Genomic DNA, 25,744 nt, shown 5'->3' with positions numbered 1-25,744 from the left:
AGCCTCAAATTGAGAATGGATGTTTTATTACTTGCATTTTATGATATTTGAATGATATGAACTCATTTTAGATATAACCACACTTTTTTTCCGGATGACACATTGTTTAGGGCCCTATAAAATGATTTTTTTTAGGATGAATTTTTATTTTTTTATTTTTTTTATTTTTTGCAATATTTTAATTTCTAGAGGATTAATCATGTCTTTTGACATCTCTTAAAGTTTCACTGAAAAATTCCACCTTCCCAATATTTCTCCACAGTTGGTGATATTTTTCAGAGCATCAGCGATATCTATGCCCCATCTCTGTATCCCCAGTCAGCGCTACATGTAAGGATATTGATACTCTGAACACTGCTTAGAAGAATACAAAGCTCAAACTGAGAAATCAAAATCAGTTTTGGAGTGCCACTCGTCCAGGAACTGAAAGTATGACTCATTCCAACTTGGTCAGACAACATACATGTTTCAGGATATTGTTTCCTTCTGCATCAAAACCATATCCAATTAGATCAGATGAATTTTCTAATCAATTATTCAAACACAACATTCGGTTGAAAAGATTAATCTGATTCAAGAAACAATATGCACGACTACAGTAGATGCCGTCTAAACTCATAAAATGTTGCATGTGCTTGATTAATGATCAAAGTATTATTGAAAAGAGGAAACAATAAGACAAAAAAATAATAATAATAAATAAAAATTAAGTATGCTGAAATTTATGTAGTAGTACCTCACTCGTCTAAGATATTCTAGCCCATCCTGTGGTGGGCCGGATTCAAAATCAGGTTCTCCTTCAACTAAAAAGGCAGGTCTCTGAATGTTATCATATTCATCATCACTGTTCTCATCTTCATCGCATGCCTCCTCTACAAAGGTGCGGCTCTCTTCACTAACATCCACAAAGTCACCACTAGCAAAATCAAAGGAATTCACCTCTTCAGAGATCATCTCCATGCTTTGAAAGTGTACTTCATCTAAAATACATAAACAAGAAAAGAGCATCTAGTCATTCAACATGAGATTTAAGAAATATTTGCTGGAAGATATTTCTTAGAATATGTGAAAATTGTTCATCAAACACCACTTCATATGTGGAGAATTTATTTTCATTTAAGTACTTCGTGAAAATTGAAGTTCCTAGCAGTTTCCACTAACTTTTCTCATAATTCACAACATATATAATCAGTTTCTGCATGTACAATTACAACATATTATATCGACATGTGAGGGTGTTTTTCAGCAATCGGTATCCAACAGGGTCAACAAAAAGCACTTTCATCTACGGAGATCTGTTCATGTGCCTATGCTGCTTAAAATGTATCATCTGCCTAGGCATTCAAAGTCTAGTGGTTCCCGACAAGTATATTGCACATGACTTTTTGGTTTGCTTTTAGCAATCTTCACTGTGCACATATTAGCAAACAGTCCCTCTCTTTGATGCCTCGTCACACCTGTGGACATTCAAAAACCCATCAAATTGACTCTATCATCTACATACACCAAAGAGAAGAAACAGCAGCAGAAAACTCATTCAGAAAAGAGAAAAGGCTTGTACTCTTGAATAACATCATAGCTTTCTTTGCAAACACTTCCTACCCACCAAACTTTATAAATGGTCTTCAATTTGAAAGGGAAATTTTCCATATATATTTTAGGTAGTGCTGAAAAAGACATGAGATTTTTCACTGAATCAATATATATATATATATATATATATATATATATATATATATATATATATATATATATATGGAGTGCTGGTCTCCTAAGAACCAGACCGCAGAGACCTTAAGTACGATCTTTAGTTTTTAGACTGCTCAAGTGCGCCCCACCGCAATGTTTAGGTGAAATTTGACCCAACCACCAGGTAAGCCATCACATGTTAGCCCCAAGGCCCAAATATAGACCCTACTTGTGATTCAAGTGGGCCACACCAAGGGAAACAGTTTGGAGGGAGAGTGTTGCCTATACACTTTTCAACAGTGTGGTCCACCTTAATCGCATATAGAGCTGGTTTTTTTTTTCCTAGATCTAAAATTGGGTCACCGACCTGCTGGTTGGAGTGGATTTAAAAAATATAGGATGGTGGAGCCCACCCCAACTACATCATCTTGGAGCTCAACCCAACTACACCTTTACCTTAATTTTATGCAGAGTTGTTTACATGGAGGTGGATTCTACAGGGAGGTGGTCACCACTCTTTACTATGGTGTTAAGATTGTAGGGTTCACCATGATGCATGGGTTTTATCCACACCGTCCATATGTTTCTCTAACTTATTTTAGGGCTTCAGACAAAAATTGAAGCATTTAAAAAGCTCAAGTGGACCATACCACAGAAAACGGTCGTGATAATAACGTCCACCATTGAAACCATTCTAGGGTGTACAATGATGTTTATTTGTCATCTAAACTGGTCATGAGGTCACATGGACTTGGATGAATGGAAAATGCAAATATCAGCTTGATCCAAAACTTTTGTGGGCCCAAGAAGTTTTTAATGTTAGGCATTCAATTTATATTGTTTTCTATGGTGGGGTAAACTTGAGTTTTGAAAGTGCTTCAATTTTGGGCTCAAGCCCTAAAATGAACCGGCGAAATGTCAGGACAACGCGAATAAAACATATACATCACGGTAGAGCCCCCCCAGAGTCTTCACCCCACATTAAAAGGTGTAACTGCCTCATTGTGCATTCCCTTCCACGTAAAAGCCTTTTACGTCAGAAAAAATACATAAATTCCTGGTGATGGGTTATATAGATGGCGTGGGCCCCACCATCATGTATTTTTAAAATCCACTCCAACCAGTAGGTCAATGACCCATCTTTAAACCTACAGATGAAAAATCAGCCTCGTCTACGATTCCAGTGGACAGTTTGATTGGAAACAATGTATAGACATCGCAAACCCTCCAAAATGTTTTCCCTAGCATGGCCCACTTGAGTCACAAATAGGTTTGATATGTGTGGGCTTTGGGCCTAACATGGGATGACGCACTTGGTGGTCGAGGTGGATTTCACATAAACATCGTGGTGGATCCCACATTAACCAATCAGGCCTCGGGACTGGAAGCGGATTGTATTGTGTTCCACACACCACCGACCCTAGTGGTGTCTCAAGATCACCAAGTTCCTTCGACCCCGCCATGATGTGTGTTATATCCACATCGTCAATCCATTTTGCAAGATCATTTTAGGGGATGTGCCAAAAAAATGAGTCGGATCCAAAGCTCAGGTGGACCACATCACAAAAACTAGTCAAGACAGTGACATCCATCATTGAAACTTTCCTAAAGCCCACCATGATATTTATTCACCATCCAACCTGTTCATAAGGTCACACAAACCTAGATGAAGGGAAAAGAACAAATATCAGCTTGGCATTCAATCCCCACTACTTTCTGTGGTGTGGTCCACTTGAGCTTTGAATCTACCTTATTTTTTAGCCCATGCCGTAAAATGATCTTGCAAAATGGATTAACGATGTGGATATAACACATACATATGGTGGGGCCCACAGTACTCGGTGATGTCAACCCACCACCAAGGTCAATGCTCCACGCAATCCGCTTCCCTCCAGACCGTAAATGTTTACTTACAGTCTAGTGTGCATGGGACCATTTCGTAATATTCAATATAAATACACACACACACACACACACACACACACACACACACACACATTGAATATTACGATTACAAATCGATGTAAGAATTTAATGGATGGTTATGCACACATGTATAGATGAATTATTAGTACACGACTAAGCTTTCACAGGGTAGCATTCATGTTCATGCAATGAAATACCTTCAATATATATATATATATATATATATATATATATAGAGAGAGAGAGAGAGAGAGAGAGAGAGAGAGAGAGGAATGCTCACCTGTGCACAAGTTCTCACGACAACTCGTGAGAACTTTTTGAAAACTCATCTCCCATGATATGAGTGCAAGATTTGAACAGTCCACGTGCACAAGTTCTCACGACAACTCGTGAGAACTTTTTGAAAACTCATCTCCCATGATATGAGTGCAAGATTTGAACAGTCCACGTGATGCAGCACCCCATGAAACTCTCAGGACCCAACTTTTACCCCGATTCGAAACTTCGGTGGGCCATGGAAAAATAAAACAGTTTCCTCCCTTGATTTGCCTCTCTTTTGCCATGGCCCACCAAAGTTTTGAATCAGGGTAAAAGTTGGGCCCTAGGGGTTTCATGGGGTGTTGCATCATGTGGACGTTTAGATCTTGCACTCATATTACGGGAGATGAGTTCTCAAAAAGTTCTCACGAGTTGTGGTGAGAACTGGTGCGCAGGTAAGCATTCATATATATATATATATATATATATATATATATATATATATATATATATATATATATATATATATATATAGAGAGAGAGAGAGAGAGAGAGAGAGAGAGAGAGAGTGTGTGTGTGTGCTGGTCTCCTAAGAACCAGACCGCAGAGACCTTAAGTACGGTCTTTAGTTTTTAGACTGCTCAAGTGAGCCCCACCGCAATGTTTAGGTGAATCTGACCCAACCACCAGGTAAGCCATCCCATGTTAGCCCCAAGGCCCAAATATAGACCCTACTTGTGATTCAAGTAGGCCACACCGAGGGAAACAATTTGGAGGGTGAGTGTTGCCTGTACACTTTTCAATAGTGTGGTCCACCTTAATCGTATATGGAGCTGGTTTTTTTTTCCTAGATCTAAAATTGGGTCACCGACCTACTGGTTGGAGTGGATTTTAAAAATATAGGATGGTGGAGCCCACCCCAACTACATCATCTTGGAGCTCAACCCAACTATACCTTTACCTTAATTTTATGCAAAGTTGTTTACATGGAGGCAGATTCTACAGGGAGGCGGTCACCACTCTTTACTATGGTGTTAAGACTGTGGGGTTCACACATGTATAGATGAATTATCAGTACACAACTAAGCTTTTATAGGGTGGCATTCATGTTCATGCAATGAAATACCTTCATCTTCCTCCACAGATGGAACACAATGCCATTACTAGAAATTCATGGCCAAAAATTCTAGGAGTCGGCTAGTTTAAGGGACCCGGCTATCTTTACAAGGCAAGGAAGGATTATTGCCATTAGAGCTACATTGTCCACTTGCCATGATCATCACACGTCAGTCTAGAATAGAAGGCAGTGTCCTACAAAATCTGTAATAATTTCCCATCGTATTGGAATCAATAAAATGCACCAGATTCATTTGGTTGCTTGCAAAGGCATTTGCCATTCCAGAGGAAGAGGCTCGGAATCTAACTAGCCAAGATATAGCAAGGCTCCTTAGGAGAATCAATATGAAAGGTTCCTACAAAAGCATTCAGCCAGGATGAAAGGTCACTCAAAAGTCAGCTCTTTTATGCCCCTCTAATGTTGTATTTGCTTGTTTTTTTCCTTTTTGCCTTTAGCAAAATTTGAGTTGTGAAGAGAGTGAATGAGCTGGATCTAATTGTAGGAAAATGGGATCTGGCTTGGTCTTTTAGGAGAAGACTTCAATGTGTCCTGGTTTGCCTATGAGAAGTAGGGTGGTGGAAGGTAACTACAAGTATGAGAAGTTTTTTCAGTTGGATTCATAGAATGGACTTGATTGACAACATGGTATTAAAAAACGGTTATGATATGGCTGTAACGGCCATTATACAATGGTAACGGTGGTGACCATCGCGCGATGAGGGATCATAATGCCCAATTCCAAAAAAACGGCCCATGACATGCCAATACAGGGCCAATATTTTTTTTCCTTAAATAAATTTACTGTTACAAGACCGTAATAACCATAAGGCTAGCTGTTACAGCCACCGTTATTGTTATTGAATACTTTGATTGATATCCCTCTTTAAGAAGCAGCCTTCGCTTGGTCCAACAATCAAGATCCCATGGTGACAATAATTGATTGGTTTTTACCTCAAGGGAGTGGGAGGCAATATATCTGGAGCTGCGGCAACATGCAATCTAGTGCCAATTTCAGACAATTTACCTATCCTTTTGTCATCTAAACAGGACTTATGGGGTTGATTCCCATCCATTTTTCAGATAATAGGGCTTCAGGAATGTCGACACATAATGTGTGTCTTTGAGGAAGGTTTTACCCTGAGGGTCAAAGATTGTTGGGACTCATTCCAGGTTGAAGGGAAGTAGGTTAGAAGGTTGAGATTGAAACTAAAGTTACTCAAATTGAAAATCAGAGAGTTGGCAAATGCATAGAGGAGGATCAATCACATTCAAAGCCTGGAAGTGGATGGAACAAAAATTGAAATTCCACAAGAGACACCACTATGATTGGGGAGTTATATCGCAGTCCATATTCAGAAGAATATGGAGGAGACCAAGTCTAGTAAACTTAGAATTTATCTAAATCAACGAAGAAGAGGACAACACCCTTGAAAAACTAACCAAAGAAGAGGAGGTTAGGGCAAAGCTAGATGAGTTGGAGTAAATGGAGTTTTAAACAGCAAATAGTGTGTGGCATAGTGTTCACCCCTCTAAAGCGAGAGGCGTAAGCTCCACGCTACTTCTTGAATTTTAATCAAGGTTGCACTTGGTTGCACCAATTCATGATATTCTGCACCAAATCAGACTGATTAATAATGAAATTTAACAAAATTCCATGATATTTGTGCAACCAAACGTAACCTAAAGTAATAGGAAAGGGCAATGATTAAATATAAAGGTAAAGAAAGAGCAATGAAACTGATTTAACGTTGTTGCTTATATTATTTTACTCAGTGTTCGCAATATCGATACTATCGACCAATATATCGGCCAATATTTTCGGTATCGCGGTTCAGCGATACGAAACTGCCCAGGAGTATCCAAAAAAAAAACACCCTGATCTTGTGTGACATATGGACGATAACGCAAGTTATCGGCAATATCAGCGATATATCGCACGATATCGTGCGTTTTTCTGTTTATGATCCAAATATTGGTTGATATCTTTGGCAACAATCCACTTTACCATTCCAAAAATTCAAAAACATAAAAAAAATATAGGAAAAAAATCTCTAACCTTGTTACTCAAGATCTGCCTGGATTTGGTAGGCCAATCGCAATCAACAACGTCAATCATGTAAAAAAAACTTAGAACCCTTTTTTTTTCTTCAAAGAGAATTGGGAAACTAGATTTCCGCAGAGGTGTATGGGGAATTGGGCTGGGTTTTGAAAAAAAGACGAAATTAGGGAGAGATTTTTTGGATTTTAACGGATTTGAATTCTCGAGATGAGGCATGAGGGCTTGCGAGTTTGCGGCTTTAACGGAGAAGATGAGTAGAGTTTCGAAGAAATCTCTCACTCTCTACCTTAATTAAGGGAGTGGATTTGGTGCTGACTCGGCTCCACCAAATACGGTGTGACCCTTACGGTGCAACCCACGTTAATGTATGTATTGTATATCCATGTCGTTCATACATTTTGTGACACAAGGAAGGATGTGCTGAGGTCAATCACCGTCTTCCTCAAGGGGATAACTACTAATCCACAGAGCTTCACTGGACTCCTCACAGAGATACCTCGAATCCACAAGGGGAAAAAAAAAATCTAGAAAATTCGAAAATTCATTGGTAGATAATAAAAACAAATTTACAATCCTTGAAATAGTGATACCAAAACTTGGAAGAAGTTTCAGAATCAAACTCTAACTCAAACTCCTTAAAATTCGTAACTTACTATAAATAGTAAATTTACTATTTATAGTAAGTGTCCTATCTAGCTTAACCACGTTATTCTCTTAATTTTTCTAAGCACTTTTCATGTTGGACAAAACTCCTAATACTCAAACGATGAAGAGTTATAATCAAACTAAAACTTACTATAAATTGTAAAAACGGAAATAAAATGGATTTTCAACCGTCGATTTGATGGAATCTCGCAAATTCAGCATGGGCAACTCAGCATAGCTGGGTTGGTTGGCTAAAGTAGCTTCTCCTACCCCAAAATCATAAATGGTACGTCGAGTAACTCATTCCGGTTTGCGAGATATGCCTATTTTAAGGTTCTGACGGTCTGGATCACTTATGCCTCCGATTGGGTCTTCTTTGGTCCATCCTAGACATGAAAGTGACCGCGACCTGCTCTACATCATTTTGTCAGATCATTATATGGCATTAGATAAAAATGAATTAGATCCAAATCTTAGGTGGACCATACTCTAAGAAATAGTGGTATTTGAACCTCCACCATTAAAAACTTGTTAAGGCCCACCTAATGTTTCTATAATGTTTATTTGTCATCTAACCTATTGATAAGGTCACAGGAACGTGGATGAAGGGAAAATAACAAATATGAGGTCGATCCAAAACTTTAGTGACCCATTTGGAAGTTTTAATGAGCAATCAGGACTGTTTCTTACGGTATGGTCCACCTGAGATTTGAATCTGCTTCACTTTTGGGCTCACGCCCTAAAATGATTTTTAAAAACGTATGGACCAATTGGATATACAATAAATATACCAAGGTGGGCCCCACCATAAGTGTTGTACCGTCTTGGGTTAGGCTAGGGTCGCACTTAATCCTCTCCTTTCAAAAGTAATCAAATGACGTCACCAAGTTCTATGGGCCCCACCATGGTGTATATGTTGTATCCACACCGTCAATCCATTTGGAGAGATCATTTTAGGGCATGAGCCAAAGAATGAGGCAGATCCAAAGCTCTAGTGAACCCCACCACATAAAACAGTGGGGATTGAACGCCTACAATTAAAATTTTCTTGGGGGCGACAAAAGTTTTCGATCAAGCTGATATTTGTGTTTTCCCTTCGTCCATATCTGTGTGAGCTTATGAACATGTTGGATCTCAAATAAACATCATGGTGGACCCTAGGAAGGTTTTAATGCTGGGCATCAATGTCACCCTGTTTTCTATGGTGGGGTCCACTTGAGCTTTGGATCGGCCTCATTCTTTGGCTCGTGCCCTAAAAAGATGTTTCCAAATGGATGGACGGTGTGGATATAACACATACTTCATGGTGGGGCCCACAGTCAAGGTCCCACCTGCATCTCTGGTCTTACGTGTCGCAGGTGCGGATTGGCTACTACCCAACTCTGTCAAAAGTGGGAGCTGATTAGGTGAGACCTCAGATCCACCAAGGTGCATGGGACCCGTGGGGCCCACCTTGATATATGTGACTACATCCATGCCTTCCATTTGTATTGTAAACTCATTTTATGGCATGATCCAAAAAATGAAGCAGATCGAAATCTCAGATGGACCATAGTACAAGAAACATTAGTAATCAATCATTAAAAACTTCTTGTCGGCCACAAAAGCTTTGGATCAAGATGATAGTTGTGTGGTCCACCTAAGGTTTGGGCATGCTTCATTTTTGAGATCATGCCCTAAAATGAGCTTTGAAAATGGCTGGAGGGTGGCCCAAAAACTAAAGCATATCCAAAGCTCAAGCGGACCACACCATAGGAAACAGTGTGAATTGAATGGCTACCGTTGAAAAATTCTTAAGGGTCACCAATGTTTTGGATCAAGCTGATATATGTGTTTTTCCTTACGGCATGTATGTATTGCATATCCATGCCATTCATTTATTTGTACTTCTTATTTTAAGAAATGGTCCCAAAAAATGAAGCAGTTACAAGTTTCAAGTGGATCACACTACAAGAAATAATGGTCCACCGGTGAGGTTTATTTGCTCGCTGCCTTACATGATCTCAAACGTTGCCTTATATGCACGGTCCCAAATAGTGGTGCACCAATGAGGTTTCAAGTGGACCACAATATAAGAAACATGGTCCCAAACACTAAAAAAAGTGGTGATTAAACACCTTGCCGTTGAAAACTTCCTGGGAACCACCATGGTGTCTATTTGACATCCAGCCATTGATCAGGTCCACTAGATGTGGACACAAGGCCCACTCATGAGGTGGATTTAGAGTTCAAGTGGCCCCCACTAAAGTAGGACAGTGGAAATGAATACTTACCATTGCAAACCTTCCTAGGGCTCACTCTATTGTTACCTGTTGTGTAACCTGGTGAGGAGGTCACCAGGGCCTGGAGGTGACCCAGGCCCCAAAACAAATTGCATGTTATGAACAGTGTTGATCTCATGCATTAGTGTGCGTTAGTATAGAACATACATGTCTTGATACATTTATAAATGTTATGCAATCAATTTGAATATATTTGCATTGTTCAGTCAAACAGCGCATAGCTTAGGACCCTATACAGAGGAAACCTATCATTTGCATTTTTATTTTTATTTTATTTTTTGAGATGTTATGATTTAAAAGTGTATATTAAGATTTTTTTAAACAATCCCTAAAGTTTCATTGAAAAATTCAACCATTTTCCTAATGTTTCCCCATGTTTCCCAAAAAATGCGATAAATTACCCGATACAAACGATATATCCCGTGCAATAACCAATATATATCTATATCCCAAGGGTGTGATACATAGCACGATACCGATATTTCGAACACTAATTTACTAAAAGCATTGAAAAGATTAAACTTATTTTTATTAAAAATAGAAAAACTTAACCAATCATTGAAAACATTTATCGATTTCCATGTTGTAGCGAAAAATAACTTGTAATGTGAGCTATGTAGTGTGTAGCTAATGCAAATTATCATGTAGTGTAGGTTACATGCGACTTAAGCTATTTTCATAAGCTACATAGCGTTAAGGCTAAGCTATGCTACATAGCGTAAGCTACATGCTACATAGCATAACTATTTAAAACACTTGCGTTCAAATAAGGCCTGAGGTAAGAAAACATGAAGTAGTATGTCTCTATGGACCGAGAAGAAATGGGAGCTGAGCGAGAAGAAGATTATACCAAGAGTGAAGCAAAGAGGTTAACCTGTTTCAAATATACGGCCTGGATTCTGGCAATGCAATGGAGTTGGACCCTCATGTCAATCCGAATGAATCAATCTTTCCACAGGCCCTTTCAAACAACTTGATGCACTATTCCCCTTCAACCCTTCCAGCAACATGTGGCAAAAGAAAGGAAAATCCATGGACTGACCCCATCGTCTCCACCTCGTAGGAACTACGAGATCGCCCCTTGCAAAGTATACCCTTTTATTGATGGTTTCTTCGTATACCAACAGGTGGAGATCAAGGAGGGAGGAGACAAACATCAAGATTACTTGAATAGCAAAGGAGTTTCCTTTCATTAGATGAATTGTGGTGGTACATATCTTGAGAGCCCTATTGATGCCTTTGTTCCTTAATAAAGGTAAAGATTAAGGACGTAACATTAGTAGGAAAAAAATTGTGATGTTATACGGAGGTTCTACAAATATGATCCGATCTTTTTATTATTTTAAAAGATGATGAATTTTATTAGGTCCAAAGGCCATGAAAACAAAGAGACAACAAAACAAAAAACAAAAGCAATGCCAAAAAAAAAAAAAATCTAAAGACGAGCAACAAAAAGTAATAAAACCAAAAGACTACCCCCACACCCATAACTAAGGCACCCAATCTCTAAGATACAAATGAACCCGATTACGGACACCATTGACAGACCCATTGACATTATGGAAGTAGTGACTGCAACTATCATTCCACAAGGACCGGAGGGTAGCTAGCAACGTAGCTTTCCATCTAGATTTGCATAGCCTGCCACCACCTTCAGCATGCCACGAATGGAACAAGCCTTCGATCAAGCCCAAAATCACCCAAGACACACCTAAACATCGAAGGATTCCAGACCAAATAGTCCTTGAAAACGAACAATGAATGGACAGGTGGTCTACCAATTCCTCGACTCACTGTTTGAAGTATCTCTAATATTATCAAAATATCTCTGATATTATATATCGACCAATATCGTCGATATTTAAAACATTAGTTGCACACAGTGTTCAATTTGTCAACGACAATATCGATAATTCGTTATACTATTGTTATCCTAACATAGGCAATATTGAGACCATAGTCTTTCATTTCCTTTCTAGTTGTTGATGAATCGTTGGCAAATATCATGTGTTGCTGATATTTTGAAATATCAATGGATGTTTGGATGGAAGGTTGGAGGTTGGATGGATAGATGGGATGGGTGGGATGGTTGAACCGATTTCTTACAACAACACATGCTTTTAGGACACCATTAAATGGAAACTTATCATTTATGCATTCTTTTTGCAATTTTTTTATTCCTAAATATGCAAATATGTATATTGTAGCATCTCCTGAAGTTTCACTGAAAAATTCCACCGTTTTTCCTATATTTCCCCAATGTTTCCATGCATTTTTTGTTACCAACGATATTGTCAACGATATCAATATTGTTTCTGTATCCCCGACCAGCGAAACTTGTGGCGATATAGGCACTTCAAACACTGCCTCCACTTTCATACATAGCACAAAAACATTCAACAAAACCATCCATCTCTTCCAAAGATTATCAACAATAAGAACTTTGCTCCTCCCAACAAGCCAAGCAAAGGCGGAGACTTTAAGGGGGGCTTTATAAGACCACACAAGAGCGGTATGACTAACAGGTACGAATGAACTTAAAAGCTATGAGAGAGAATCTTCAACTCTAGGGAACGGGAACAAACCCTCTGTAGATAGCCCAAAAAAGATAGCCTCCACTTTCATACATAGCACAAAAACATTCAACAAAACCATCCATCTCTTCCAGAGATTATCAACAATAAGAACTTTGTTCCTCCCAACAAGCCAAGCAAAGGTGGAGACTTTAAGCGGGACTTTATAAGACCACACAAGAGCGGTATGACTAACAGGCAGCGCTCCTAGCATCAGCCTGAGTCAGACTCAGAGAGAAGGAACCAACTTAAAAGCTATGAGAGAGTATCTTCAACTCTAGGGAACGGGAACAAACCCTCCGTAGATAGCCCAAAAAAGAAAGAAAATCGTCAAACCCGGCATCAGAAATATCACAACAACAAGGGGGTGGAGGGGTCCATTCCCCCCCTAGAATAGCAATCCGCTATTAAGATATCAGAAATAGGGCAAAGACGGGCTAAACCCAGGAATGACGCTTGAAGTGGCAAAACACCACACCAAACATCCTCCCATAATCAAACCCTAGACCCCTCACCTAGAACAAAACTAGAGCCATTGAAACTTTAGAAGCCACTCAAGATATGCCTTTCCGAAAAGAGGAGGAACGATACAAAGGAGCTTTTAGTCCACCAACCCATACTTAGCCACTATGATCATTCTCTAGAAACTGCAGCTTTCCACACCAAAATGCCACACCCACTTACAAAGCAACGCCTCATAAAAAGCTACCAGGAATCTCGAACATGAGACATCCCGCTCTGATACCACTTTTGTCACAAGATGACTAACCACTTACTCTAAAAGCTCGAACTAATAAATTGTGGCAAATCAATCCATTTATCTCATAGCCCAAGCCAGGCCCTCAGCCAAACCCCCCTCGTGGGCCCCACTTCACATGGGTCCCGCCTCACACGGGCCGCCCACCCCGAGTGTGCACTCACTTCACACAGGCCACCCCACTCGAGCCTAGTGTGAAAATGCCCCTAAATTACCTATGTATGAGGATGAGATAAATGTTGGGGAAGATGTAGTGAATATGTATGGTGATGGGGGAAAGTTGTTGGTTATCCAATGGTCTATGCTATCAATGCCCCGGGTGCTTGATGAGGGGTGATGATTGCGACACTATCTTCTGCATCAGTTGTACTTCTAGTGGGAAGATATGCATAATTTTAGTCAACAGAAGGAGCAATGAGAAAATTGTCTCACAAGAAATGGTGGATAAATTAAAACTCAAAGAATATAAGTATCTATGACCAAAGCAGATTCGTTGGTTCAAGAAAGGAGAAGTGTTTGTTAACTCAATGTGTTAAGTTTCCTTCTCTATTGGATCTAAGTACACGAATGAGGTATGGTGTGACATGGTCCCCATGGATGCATACTACAATTTGTTAGGGAGACCGTGGTTATGAAACCAAGATATGACGCATTTAACTCGAGCCAACACCTATTCCTTTGTCAATGATGGTCTTGATATCACATTGCACTCAATGAAACATCTTCCAACACCCAAATCTAATAAAGAGGGTAAAAAATCACTCAGTGTGCGTAAGTTTGAAGAGGTAAGCCAAGGGACCGGCATTATTTATGTCTTGGTTGCTAAAGAAGACACAAAGCAGTCAGATGTTTCGCCTCCAATACAAGAGCTCCTTCATGAATATAACAACTTGGTGCCAGAAAAATTCCTAGTTGAACTTCCTCCGAACATTCAGCACCAAATTGATTTAGTGTCGAGTTCGAGTATACCAAATATTGTGCATTATCGGATGAGTCCAGATGAACATGCTGAGCTCCACCTACAAACCCTTTCAGAGGTTTGTTCTTTCCACAAGTTTGTTACATTTTACCAGAGATTTATTCGAAATTTCAGCACCATCATCGCATCTATCACCGATTGCATGCAAGTGGGGACAAGTTCGAATGAACTAAAGCGACGGATCAATGTTTTGGTGCCATAAAAAATAAAATGATAAAAGCTCCAATTCTTGTATTGACATTGGCGCGGTGTTGAGTTGAGAAGGGAAGTCGGTCACTTTCTTTAGCTAGAAGCTTAATACTGCATAGAAGAACTACTCAATGTATATGCAGTAGTTTGGGCACTATGACATTGGAGACATTACTTGATTCATTGGAATTTATTTTATACTCGAACCATGAGGCATTGAAATATCTCAACTCCTAAAAGAAGCTAAGTGCGTATCATGCGAAGTGGATGGCTTACCTACAAGAATATACTTTCCTTTTGCATCACAAAGATAGAAATCAAAACAAAGTGGTAGATGCTCTAAGTAAGAGAGTGGTTTTACTAGGAACTCTCACCATAGAAGTCGTTGGATTTGAGGCATTAAACGAACAATACAAAGAAGACTCCATTTTTTACAAAATACTCGACAGGTGTGTGAATGGCCAAAATCCAAGGTGTGAATTCATCTCACACAATGGATATTTATTCAAGGGTTCTCGCCTATACATTTCTGAAAGAATGTTACGAGAGAAGATACTATCCGAGCTACACGGAAGAGGACTGGGTGGACAATTTGGACAAGATAAAACATTGGCCATGGTGGAGGATAAATACGATTGGCCTTGAATGCACCATGACATTGAATGGTTCATGGCACAATGTCACGATGTCACTGATGCCAATTCACCAAAGGTCACGCGCAAAATACCAACCTTTATAAGCCGCTTCCCGTTCTAGCCATACCATGGGTGGATATTTCTATAGACTTCGTTCTAGGTCTTCCTAAGACTTAAAAGAGAGTAGATTTGATTTTCATTGTGGTGGACAGCTTTTCAAAGATGGCCCACTTCATTCCATGCAAAAGGACAATGGAAGCATATCGCAAACGTATTTTTCACAAAAATTGTGCACTTCATAGGGTACCAAAAATAATGACTTCGAACTGTGATTCGAAGTTTGTGGGCCACTTTTGATGCACTTTATGGAAGTGATTGGGGACAAAGCTTTAATTCTCTAGCACATATCATCCTCAAACAGACGGCCAAACCGAGTTAATCAACAAGAGCCCTGGTAACCTCATGAGGAGTATCGTAGGTGACAACATATCTCAGTGGGGCTTGGCTTTATCCTAAGTCGAGTTTGCCTACAACGACTCAATAAATCGTACTACCAAAAAATCCCCATTTGAGTTCGTAAATGGGAAAGTCCACATCATGTGCTTGACCTAGTACCATTACCAGTACAAGATAAAGTGAGAGAAAATGTCGATGCTTTCGCCAAGCACGTCCAAGACTTGGAAGCTCAAATAACGAAGAAGATTGAAGATAGCAACACTAGGTACCGAGAAGCTGTGAACAAACATTAGCGTAAAAAGATACATAAAGAAGTTGACTTAGTTATGGTCTATCGCAAAGAAAAGTTTATGAGGGGAACTTACAATAAGCTCAAGTCTAAAAAGATTGATCCATGTTGAGCCAAGAGAATGTTGGGTAATAATGCCTATAAAATCGAGTTGCCAGATGACATAGATATCTCACCGACTTTCAATGTGGCGGATTTATTCAAGTGTCATGGCGAGGCATTGGATATGCAAGATAAAGCTATTATCGATATAGATAAACAACTCCCAAAGAAAAAGGAAGAATTTGAAAAAGTGTTGCAGATGAAGACAACTAATACTCGACGGGGCCAACACAAGCAATACTTGGTGAAATGGAAGAACAAGCCCTATTTTGAATGCACGTGGATAAGTGGCGACGAATTGAAAAGATTAGATGCAAATCTTTACTACTTGTATGAAGCATCCAACTCAGCGGAGTCAAGTTCTTTCCAACCTATGGAGAATTATGCAAGGCCACGGCCCACTGTAGGGCCCAACAAGAGAGAGGCCCATAGCCCATGGTAGGGTCCGACATGTGTTGATTTTTGGATTGTTTATTTATAGATTTGGGAGCCTAAATCAAGGATTGCAATTTACTATTTTGGAAGATATGGGGGTTGATTTATAGATGTGATTGATGTGATTGAAGATATGGGGATGATTTAGAGATGTAATTAGGATACTTTCTATGTTTGCTTTTACTATTACTAGGCTTTTACCATTTTAGGCAGATTAGATTAGTTTGAAATAAATCTCTTAGTTGAGGAGATTTTCATTAAAGATTCATTTAGGGTCGATAAAAGTGGAAGTGGTGTACGAGTAAGCAATTTCAAAAATGTCTGAGTTCTTTTCTTAAGTATTGTAAGAAGATGTTCAATATCAATAAAGTTATTTATCCCTCTCTACTCAAATATTCTTGTGAGTGTAATTCTTGTCTACTTCTTTGTAATTCGGTGTTGATATCTCATTGATTTGATAACCGAGTTGCGCGCAAACTCACCAATGCCCACCTCAACAAGTGGGCCATTAAGCAAATGGACCTAGCTCAAGTTCAGCGATGTAGACCACGAAGACACCGGTAGCAATCTCTCTACCAAAGAGATCCTCCTTGAAAAGCCTAGGGCACCTAGTTTGTCCTTCAAATCCCTTGCCTTTTCTTCTTCTTTTTTTTTCTAGGATTTTTCGCGATCAAGAGATGATCATGTGTTAATTTTGAAGGACTATGGACAAATCATGGAATCTACAGATGGACTTCGGGCACAAGAGCTGTCGATGTGAAGATATTTCGAATAGGGGCTTATGTTGATTTGGTTAGGGGCTGGAAAAGTAGATTTGGGGATGATGCAGAGTTAGTGTTTGAATTTCAGGATGTACAGGGATCTAGATTGGATGGGTTGTATCGGGAATGTATAGTTTCTAAGGTTCAGGCATGGTGAATATAAAAACATCACTTGTTACAGGTTGATGGTAGAGGTTGTTCATTGTTCACAGTATCGGTATCAATGCATGTATCACACCTTTGGGTTACGGAAACAAATCAGTACTGCAAGGGAAATATTGCATATATCGGGTAATGTATCACTGTCTGAGGGAAACATTGGAAAACATTGGAGAACGGTAGAATTTTTCAATGGAACTTCAGGATAAGTTCAAAGAGAAAAAAAAAAATATATATATATATATATATATATATATATAAAAGAGTTAAAAGAGACAAGACTACACACTTAAAACTTGAAACATCATAAAAAACAAGTACGCATAATCAGTCTAGTTTAAGGCACTAGGCTAACCATAGGTGCAACTGACCCTTAAATGCCCGATACACATAGGTGCACGTAGTGTTCCAATTATTGACAATATTGATAAAACGTCGCCAATAATATCGGTATCGCCTATTCAGCGATACTGAAACCCCAAGTAAATAGATACTTTCTTGATATCGCCGATAGTTTCAATAATATCGACGATATCTAGCAATAATATCATTATCACCAATATTTTCACTCAAGCCCAGTACATAATCTCCCCGGTATCGTGATACCAACTATATTATCAGCGATGCCAACAATATCATTGCCGGTACCAGGGAGACACCCGGAAATTTACAAGAAATTTCCCAAATTTTCCTGAAAGTCAAACTTATAATAATAATAATAATAATAAACTTGTTTACTTAATCATCAATTAAGGAATGGCTCATAAGTTTCGGTGTATGCCATTTTTATAGGTTGTAGGCAGCATGTTCCTACAAGCCGCAGTTGTTTTTTTTCTAATTATAGTTATGATCTCAGCAGTAAATTTACAAAATTGCTATCAAGAGTACTCAATATGAAAATATAATATAGTGAACTGGTACTGCTAAAAGAAACTAATTTTTCCATTTCTAAATAACGCTGTATACACAGCCGTAAGGACCAAAGAGCCAACTGGTTTCTGCATCTTTCCCCAAATATATCAACAGTTACTACTACTTTCCATGAACAGCAACTTCTTAATGTAAAGCTTCCCATACTGCAACTCAATGCTCCATGCTTGCTGACATCTGAATAGAAACTGCTGAAAATAGGAAACCAGCTTGCTGAAGTCGCTGAAAATTGATTCAGGCTGCTATAACTTGCTAAAAAAGGATTCTGGGTGCTGTAAACTTTTCAAAAATCACTGCTACGCCAAGAAATTGAACAGGAACTGCAGGGGCAGGATATGGTTGGATTTGTGGAGCCCGCTGTATAATCAGACACCCTACCAAAGACTTCCCTCGCAAACGTGTATCAACTGGATGCCATCTCGGGACCTCTGCAGGCCACTATGGCCAGGGTGCTTCACAATCTCTCGAGGACTAAGCCTCTCTAGGGATTTGACCAAAAGCAACATAAGACAGTGAAATCATCCACCTATTCCATTAACAATAAAATACCACTTCTGTGGTACTGCCTAGGGTCCAGACACCCAATGAATAACATCCTTCGAATCCCTTCAATAATAAGCCAATCGAACGAACCAACGGTAGTTTTAGATAGATGCAACCCGGGTCCTTATCGCTTCCAAGTCCACTTGGTTAGAATCCCAAAACCCCGATATCCAGAGAAAGCTAGATTTATCCTTCCTTGATCGTCTCTAATGCACACCAGAGCATCTTGTGTTCCCTATCTAGCACCCTTCCACATTTAGCTTCTAGCACCACACAGTGATGAAAAATATTAATCCTCTTCTTTTATCCTACCTAAACGAAGTCATTCTTTTTTATGCAACATCAAATTGACCAGATTTTCTTGTCCTAGTTTCCAAGTAGACATGTCCCAGCCTACTAGAGAATGCCTTGGAGGGTTTCCTTGAGTTCAACTGCAATGGAAACATCACAGGGAGTCCAAAGAAAGATAGTTTTGGGAAAGTATTTCATTATGAGGATGTCAACTTTGGAAATGTTATAGCTTATGGTTGACTTTTCAACATTAAGGTAGACAGAACCAATTGCCATCTCAGAGGCATTAGTAAGTGGCTGAAGTTATGGTTTGCTCTCCTCCTAACTCCTAACCATGTTGTTGGAGTTGTGCTATGGAAAACCAATATGAGCCCAATCCACTAGCCACGTGGATGTGATCATGATTATCTCAATTGTAGACCATGAAGACTAAGTGTCTTTGGTGGACAAAATGATATGCCTTAGTTAATATGTGGTATCACCTTAAACATACATAAATGCAAGTTAAAGTGAAGTGATTCCTTTGGTTGTACTTAAGAACTTGAGATTAGACACAACAGTCATTGACCAAGGGAAAGTTGTGGTCCATGGATATTGTACCCTATTATGACCATCACATGCTATAGGACAAACATGTGGTCGTTAGTTACTTAATGAAAAGTACGGTCATCTTGTGTGAGAGAACTAACTTGGGTCAAGATGAACAATCTCCACCATGGGGGGCCAACTTGGTGTCAATATGACTTTGCCCTACCCCACATGAGAGTGTAAGCGTTCCATAGATATAGGATCTTGTTAGACCTTCGGGCACTTACATTGGTGGATCAAGATCAAATCACTAGTCCGAGAGGCCATTAGCCTAGACTGACTAGCTGATGCATAAGAAGTTAATTAAACCTTCGACCTGAGGATGTGTAAGGGTTAGGATGTTGGTTGTATGGCATTGGCTTGCTTTACAAGGCTACCACGTGACCAACAAAAGTGGGTGTAGCTAAGTACACCCATCTAGGTCCATTGATTATTATATGGGCCAAGAAGAGTCCATTGGTTTCTTAAGGATGAGTTTATGATGATATCTAATAGATCAAAGACTCATCAAGTGGTTTTCCATTGAGCCCAACGCTTGAAAGGTTTTAAATGGCTTTACAATGGTTTTCAACTGTGAAGTTTTGTTTTAACCGTTAAAACTATTTTCATCACACTTAATAATGATCTGATGGCCTAAATCTAATGATCTACTATTTTATCATAATGGGATATAGGTCTTTGGTGGATGGTCATGACGGTCAAGGTATAAAAAACGGTTACGTAATGGTAACGGCCATAACCATTACGAAACAGCCGTTAAAGCCATTACAGAAAAAACTACCTATAATGGCCCCGTAACGGTCCAGAAACATATTTTTTCAAAAAAAAAAAATCATAACGGCCATTACAAGGGCCGTAACAACCGTTTCATTACTAGAGCTGGGCAATCTTGACCCGATCCGGTGGATCCGACCCGATCCGAACTGATCCGACGGCCTGGATCGGTGCAGATCGAGTAGGCCAGTCCAGATCCGAAAGCTTTTCGGGTCGAGTTCAGATCCATACCTATCCGAACCAATCCAATCCGGAATCCGATCCGATTGGATCCGATCTAGACCGGGTCTAGTATTTTTATTAATATATATTTAGTTATTTACTATTTTACCCCTAAAGTATATATATTACTTTTACCTAATTTTATTTTTTACCCCCTTTCTACCCGCACCCGAACTAGCGCCGAACCCTAAATCCCCAAAATCCCTACCTGCTGGACGCTACCCGGCCTCTCTACCCGCTAAACAAGATGAGGATGTGATCGAACTTGCATTCAGCAGGAAAAAGATTGAAGCAAGGAAAAACTGTCTCCTCTAATTCGAGGTAAAAGATAAATACCATCTAAGTTTTGCAATTGAAAAATCCATCTTTTGGTTTTAGTATTCTGATGGAGATTTCATCTTTACAGCCGGAGACCCACCTTGAGCATAAAGATAAGCGCATCAAGTACAGTGACTTCGTTAACAAGGAGCTTATATTGTTTTCGATGGCGGATTTGCAACGATCAATCCCATCCATGGTTGATGGCCTAAAACCAGGCCAAAGGAAGATCCTTTTTAGTTCTTTCAAGTAGAATTTTGTCAAAGAGGCAAAGGTATGCTTACTATCAGTACATCCAAATTCAGGAAATTTCTTAGAAACTTGAGAGAAGATCTTGGGGCATTCTTCCAATATGGTCCCCACAGTTTATATGCCTTTATCTGAAAATCTGGCCGTTCCAGTCATTAGGTGAGTCATGGGTCTTGATCAGGATTCTTTAAAACCATCCATTTAAAAAAATTAATAAAATAAAATAAATCTGGACCGATCCGAACCGTGCCCAATCCAATCCGACTCGGTTTTCCTGACCGAGTCGGACTCAGATCGGATCCGACAATGCACATTTTGGATCGGATCGAGTTGGACCCAATCCGATCCGATCCGGACCGATGCCCAGCTCTAATCATGACAATGGCGGCAGTGGCCGTTACGGCCACCTTTACCGTTATTGAAAACCTTGATGATAGTGGTAGGATTGGATCATGTGTATATGGATAAGGCAGTTACGGGTCCCCATTCGTGTGAAAGGGTTATCGAAATTTGTAGGGTGGTGGAGTACCATAATCGGTACACTCCAGAAATCCTAAACCTCTCCTTATAAATAAATATCCTATTCTCAGGAGGCAGACCCATCTGAGTGATAGATTGGTCCTAGTGCCAGAGAGAGAGAGAGAGAGAGAGAGAGAGAGAGAGAGAGAGAGAGAGGCTTTCACCGTCCTCCTCCCATCTCCACATACATGTGAGGTGACCCACTAGGTGGATGTGCATCGCTTGGCCCTACCCCGAGGCGGACAAAGGCTCTCACTCTCCCTCCATTTGGTATAGATCGGGAAGAGACCTCCTACATTGGAGGATCAGCATCGGCAACCATTTGGGAAATATCAAAATCATGTGAATCGTGTTAAGGTACAATCTACACCGTTCATCATAGGTTTAGAATTTTAGAAATTTAATATTATCAAAGATGAATTTTAGAAATCTAAGATCATCAAAGATAAGATATCATAAGGTTAATCTAAAACTGGATTTTAGAAAACATGTTCAAATTCCACTCCATTTCCAATAAAATCTAACATATGCTGATATAAAGAGTGGTTTTCTGGCACTATTAAGACTAACCCAAGGAGCCTTCTCGCCTTACAGCATTGATAAAACTCTTGGGTCTCCCATATCTGATTGAAATTTTTGGTGCCTTAGCATTAAGTGAAGGTTGAATGCTTTCCAAATCATTAAAAGATCTTTTATGCTCATACTTTGGTTCATGAAGCATTCGTCAAGCTCGTACACTGGTTTTATAATAAAGCATTGATATTTTTTCCAACAACTATATTTACATTTTTTTTGTTACAACTGTACAATTTATAATATTGAGTAATATAAAACTACAAGTAATATCTAATATGCCCTATGCTAAAGTATATTGGCATCATCATTCAAAACCTCAAAACTCAACTTGGCTCAAAAGTACATTAGATCAAGTTGAGTTTTTTAATCAACTGAAAAATGCAAACTGGAGGGGGGCCTCAATGGAAACAAGTTTCTCATTTGATTTGACTCAAAATCCAATTGACTCGAGTTGACCAAGTCAAGTGTTTTGAGTCGACTCGACAATTTTTTTTATACTATGCTCAGCATCTTGTACGAATTCCTTTAAGCTTTTCCTCTCCAAACTAATGATGTTAAAAGTATAATACCATGTGATTCAAGATATTTGGTGTGATGCAGAACATGGAACCCAAAAACAAAGCAACAATCAGCATACCTACAACGATATAAGTATTTAGATAGTACCAGTGCTTTTTTAGAGTATATTTTGTCCAAAGTCCGCTTGTTTCTAATGTGTAATTTAACTCAATTCTCTACAATATATTTCATGAATCTACAAGAACTACTAAACGACCAACAGAGATTATGACACATTCAACAAACAAAATCCCCATGAGTTAATGAACTATAATGCGCATCAGATATTAATCCATGCTCAAAAGTAAAGAACTAGAGATTCAAAACAGGAAATAAAAAGGTAAAAATAAAACCGTACATACCAAGAACCTTGGCAGCCTCTTTCTTCTTTCCCAAGGACTGCCGTTTACCAGCATTCTTGTGGCTCTGATTCTGATTAGCCAATGAGATTTGATCGAACTCTCTAGAGACAACAGGTCCCAGCCCTAAATATATCTCATTCCATCTACTCTGTTGTTCTTCAATCTTCACATACCTCAGCGCCTCCAGCTCACTCCTCAAGTAACTTCTCTTGGATCCTTTCTCCTTCTCACATACATTTGGGACTTCAGCATTGGATTTTAACTTGTTTCCGTTATTGACGGTCTCCAAACCTTTTCTATTGTGTTTCACCCTTCTCGTAGAAAGTTTCCCCTCATGTTCGACCGTTTCCTTAATCACATTCTGTCTGCCATCATTTCCAGCCTTCCCCACTGTTTCTTTCTTTTCTTTGTTGTTGGAGGCATTCTCTAAATTATTCTCACATCCCTTGCATTTGTACTCACATAGCGCCCTTTCTTGCAGTTTTTTTACATCCGACTCACAATTATCACATCCTTGCCTACTGTTTGGCATCTTTCCAGCATATTGAGACTGGCATACAAATTCAGATTCGGTTCCGCCAGTTTCATACTTCCCATCAGTCGCCAAGGAAGTTCCCAATCTTTCTTCCAATCCTCTCAAACTGTTCTCCTTAGACGGAGCTCCATAGACAGAGTTCTTCTCATCCTCCACAATCTTTCCCCATTCTTTGATCGGGGATGACTCCTTAACGAGATCTCCACAGTTACTCCTGAATTCGACCACCTTACCATTTTGAGGATTTTCTTCAATCACAGATAAGCTTCCCGAACTTCCCTCACATCCCTCTTCAACCACAGGCAAGCTTCCCGAACTGCTCATCTTCTTGTTGCCGAGATACCGAACCTCGGAATCAAATCCCACAACCTTTTCCACCATTTCTTCCTTTTCCTCAACTCCCAACAGACTTTGCTTCCATTCCGTCATATCTTCAGAGACAGATTCCAATTTCTCTTCTATCGCTGATGAAGTTATTGATCTTCCTTCGCATATTTCCTGATTTCGAGCTTCGAAGAAGAACTCCACCTCGTTTTCCGAAGAATCTTCCTTTCCATCCATCGATCCACATATTACCCTTCCAATCTCCGCAACTTCTTGCTTTCTTTTGAGATCTGAGAAAATCTCAGAGCTGTTTCCGAATTTTCCAGCTGGAGGGACGGAATTTGGACCCTTTTTCGCAGTTTCTACTGACGGAGAAATCATATTCTCGAACTGATCGGAATCGAGATTTTCGGACATGGATTATTTAGAACTTCGATTACGAGATCCTGGAAAAGGGAAGACAGGAGAGGACGAGTGCTAGGAGCAGAGCAAGTCCATGGAAGTAAGAAAGAGAGTAGAAAGCAAAGAGAAACCCACCTTTAAAAGAAAAGAACCGCGCTAGCTCGCAGGTTCGGGGCAGCATGTGGGGAAAACGTGCGTGAGATCCATACCGTCCACAAGGTGCGTTGCTTCGTGTCACTCTGGAACCTTAGGGCCTGTTTGGATGCCTGTAAGCTGGGGTAAGTGGGAAGTCACTTACAGGTGGTGTTTGGGAGAGAAAATCCACCTGTAAGTGACTTACAGCCTGTACAGGTCACTTACAGGCAAACCTACCAAAAAACTGCAGGGGGATGGGGGTGAGAAGTCACTTCCATGTAAGTCACTTACAGGCACAACGGTCGGATTTTTAAAACGAGGGGAAGCGTGAGAAACGCACCAACCCACCAAATTTAGAACTGTGAAGAAGAAGCACCAGCCATTGAAGGAACCCACCAACCACCAAGAGGGATTGAAGCTTTCGTCTCTCCATCCCAATCTGTCTCTCCCTCTCTGCAATCTGTCTCTCTTTCTCCCTCTCAGCAATCTCTCTCTGCAACTACCGCTCTCCTCCCCAAAACGGTAGGGTTTTCATCGCAACCTCCCTTCTTTTTGAGAAATTTACCACTGTGGACGCCACCTTTTATCTAGCGGTTTTTATGAAACAAACGAAACTTAGGGCCCATTTGGACGGGTGGATTCGAACGGTAACGGACGGCTTAGGATGGATTGCGGAGTCAAATCCCGCCCCATACGACAGACGACGCATTTGGGATACGTGAGAGGATAAGAACGCAGCCACAGGCGAGGGATTCTTTGTGGGATTAGGTAATCCCTTCGGATTGGCGACTCTGGAGGTGGATTGCGTCTCGAGCCCATCCCAATCCCTCTGCATGCAATCGATCGTGGGGACTATGGGATGGGATTGGAGAGTCAGGGCGGGAGTGATGGCAGGAGGTGAATTTTCGCGGCCAAACGGGGCTATAAATCCAGGTATTGTGTGGATCGCGATGGCCATGAGTTCCTCCATCATCGTTGCCATCGCCGTCTAACGGTTGGGCTGAGGGCAGAGGTACAACTTCTTCCTTCCTCTCGAAACCCTCATGTATGTCAAACCCTTATGTGCAGCCCGTAAGATAGCCCTCCGAGATGCATGGCTATTGTCTG

General features: G+C 40.0%; 1 protein-coding gene across 4 annotated transcripts in view; it reads right to left on the bottom strand.

Annotated features, from left to right (window-relative positions):
* The window catches only part of LOC131240065 (uncharacterized), a 48,526-nt gene extending 23,343 nt beyond the window's left edge, over positions 1-25,183 (bottom strand). The window contains exons 1-3 of one of the 4 annotated variants that reach the window (XM_058238084.1): positions 24,929-25,183; positions 23,242-24,768; positions 737-980 (exon numbers count right to left, since the gene is read on the bottom strand). In XM_058238084.1, the coding sequence (XP_058094067.1) occupies positions 737-980; positions 23,242-24,517 (1,520 nt within the window). In that variant the 5' untranslated portion in view covers positions 24,518-24,768; positions 24,929-25,183. The other 3 variants (XM_058238083.1, XM_058238085.1, XM_058238082.1) reach the window with 3 other exon arrangements.
* Between the last annotated feature and the right edge of the window lie 561 nt (positions 25,184-25,744).

Source organism: Magnolia sinica, chromosome 3, assembly GCF_029962835.1.
Source record: "Magnolia sinica isolate HGM2019 chromosome 3, MsV1, whole genome shotgun sequence".
Classification (NCBI taxonomy): Eukaryota; Viridiplantae; Streptophyta; class Magnoliopsida; order Magnoliales; family Magnoliaceae; genus Magnolia; species Magnolia sinica.
This window is presented reverse-complemented; position numbering and strand designations above follow the sequence as displayed.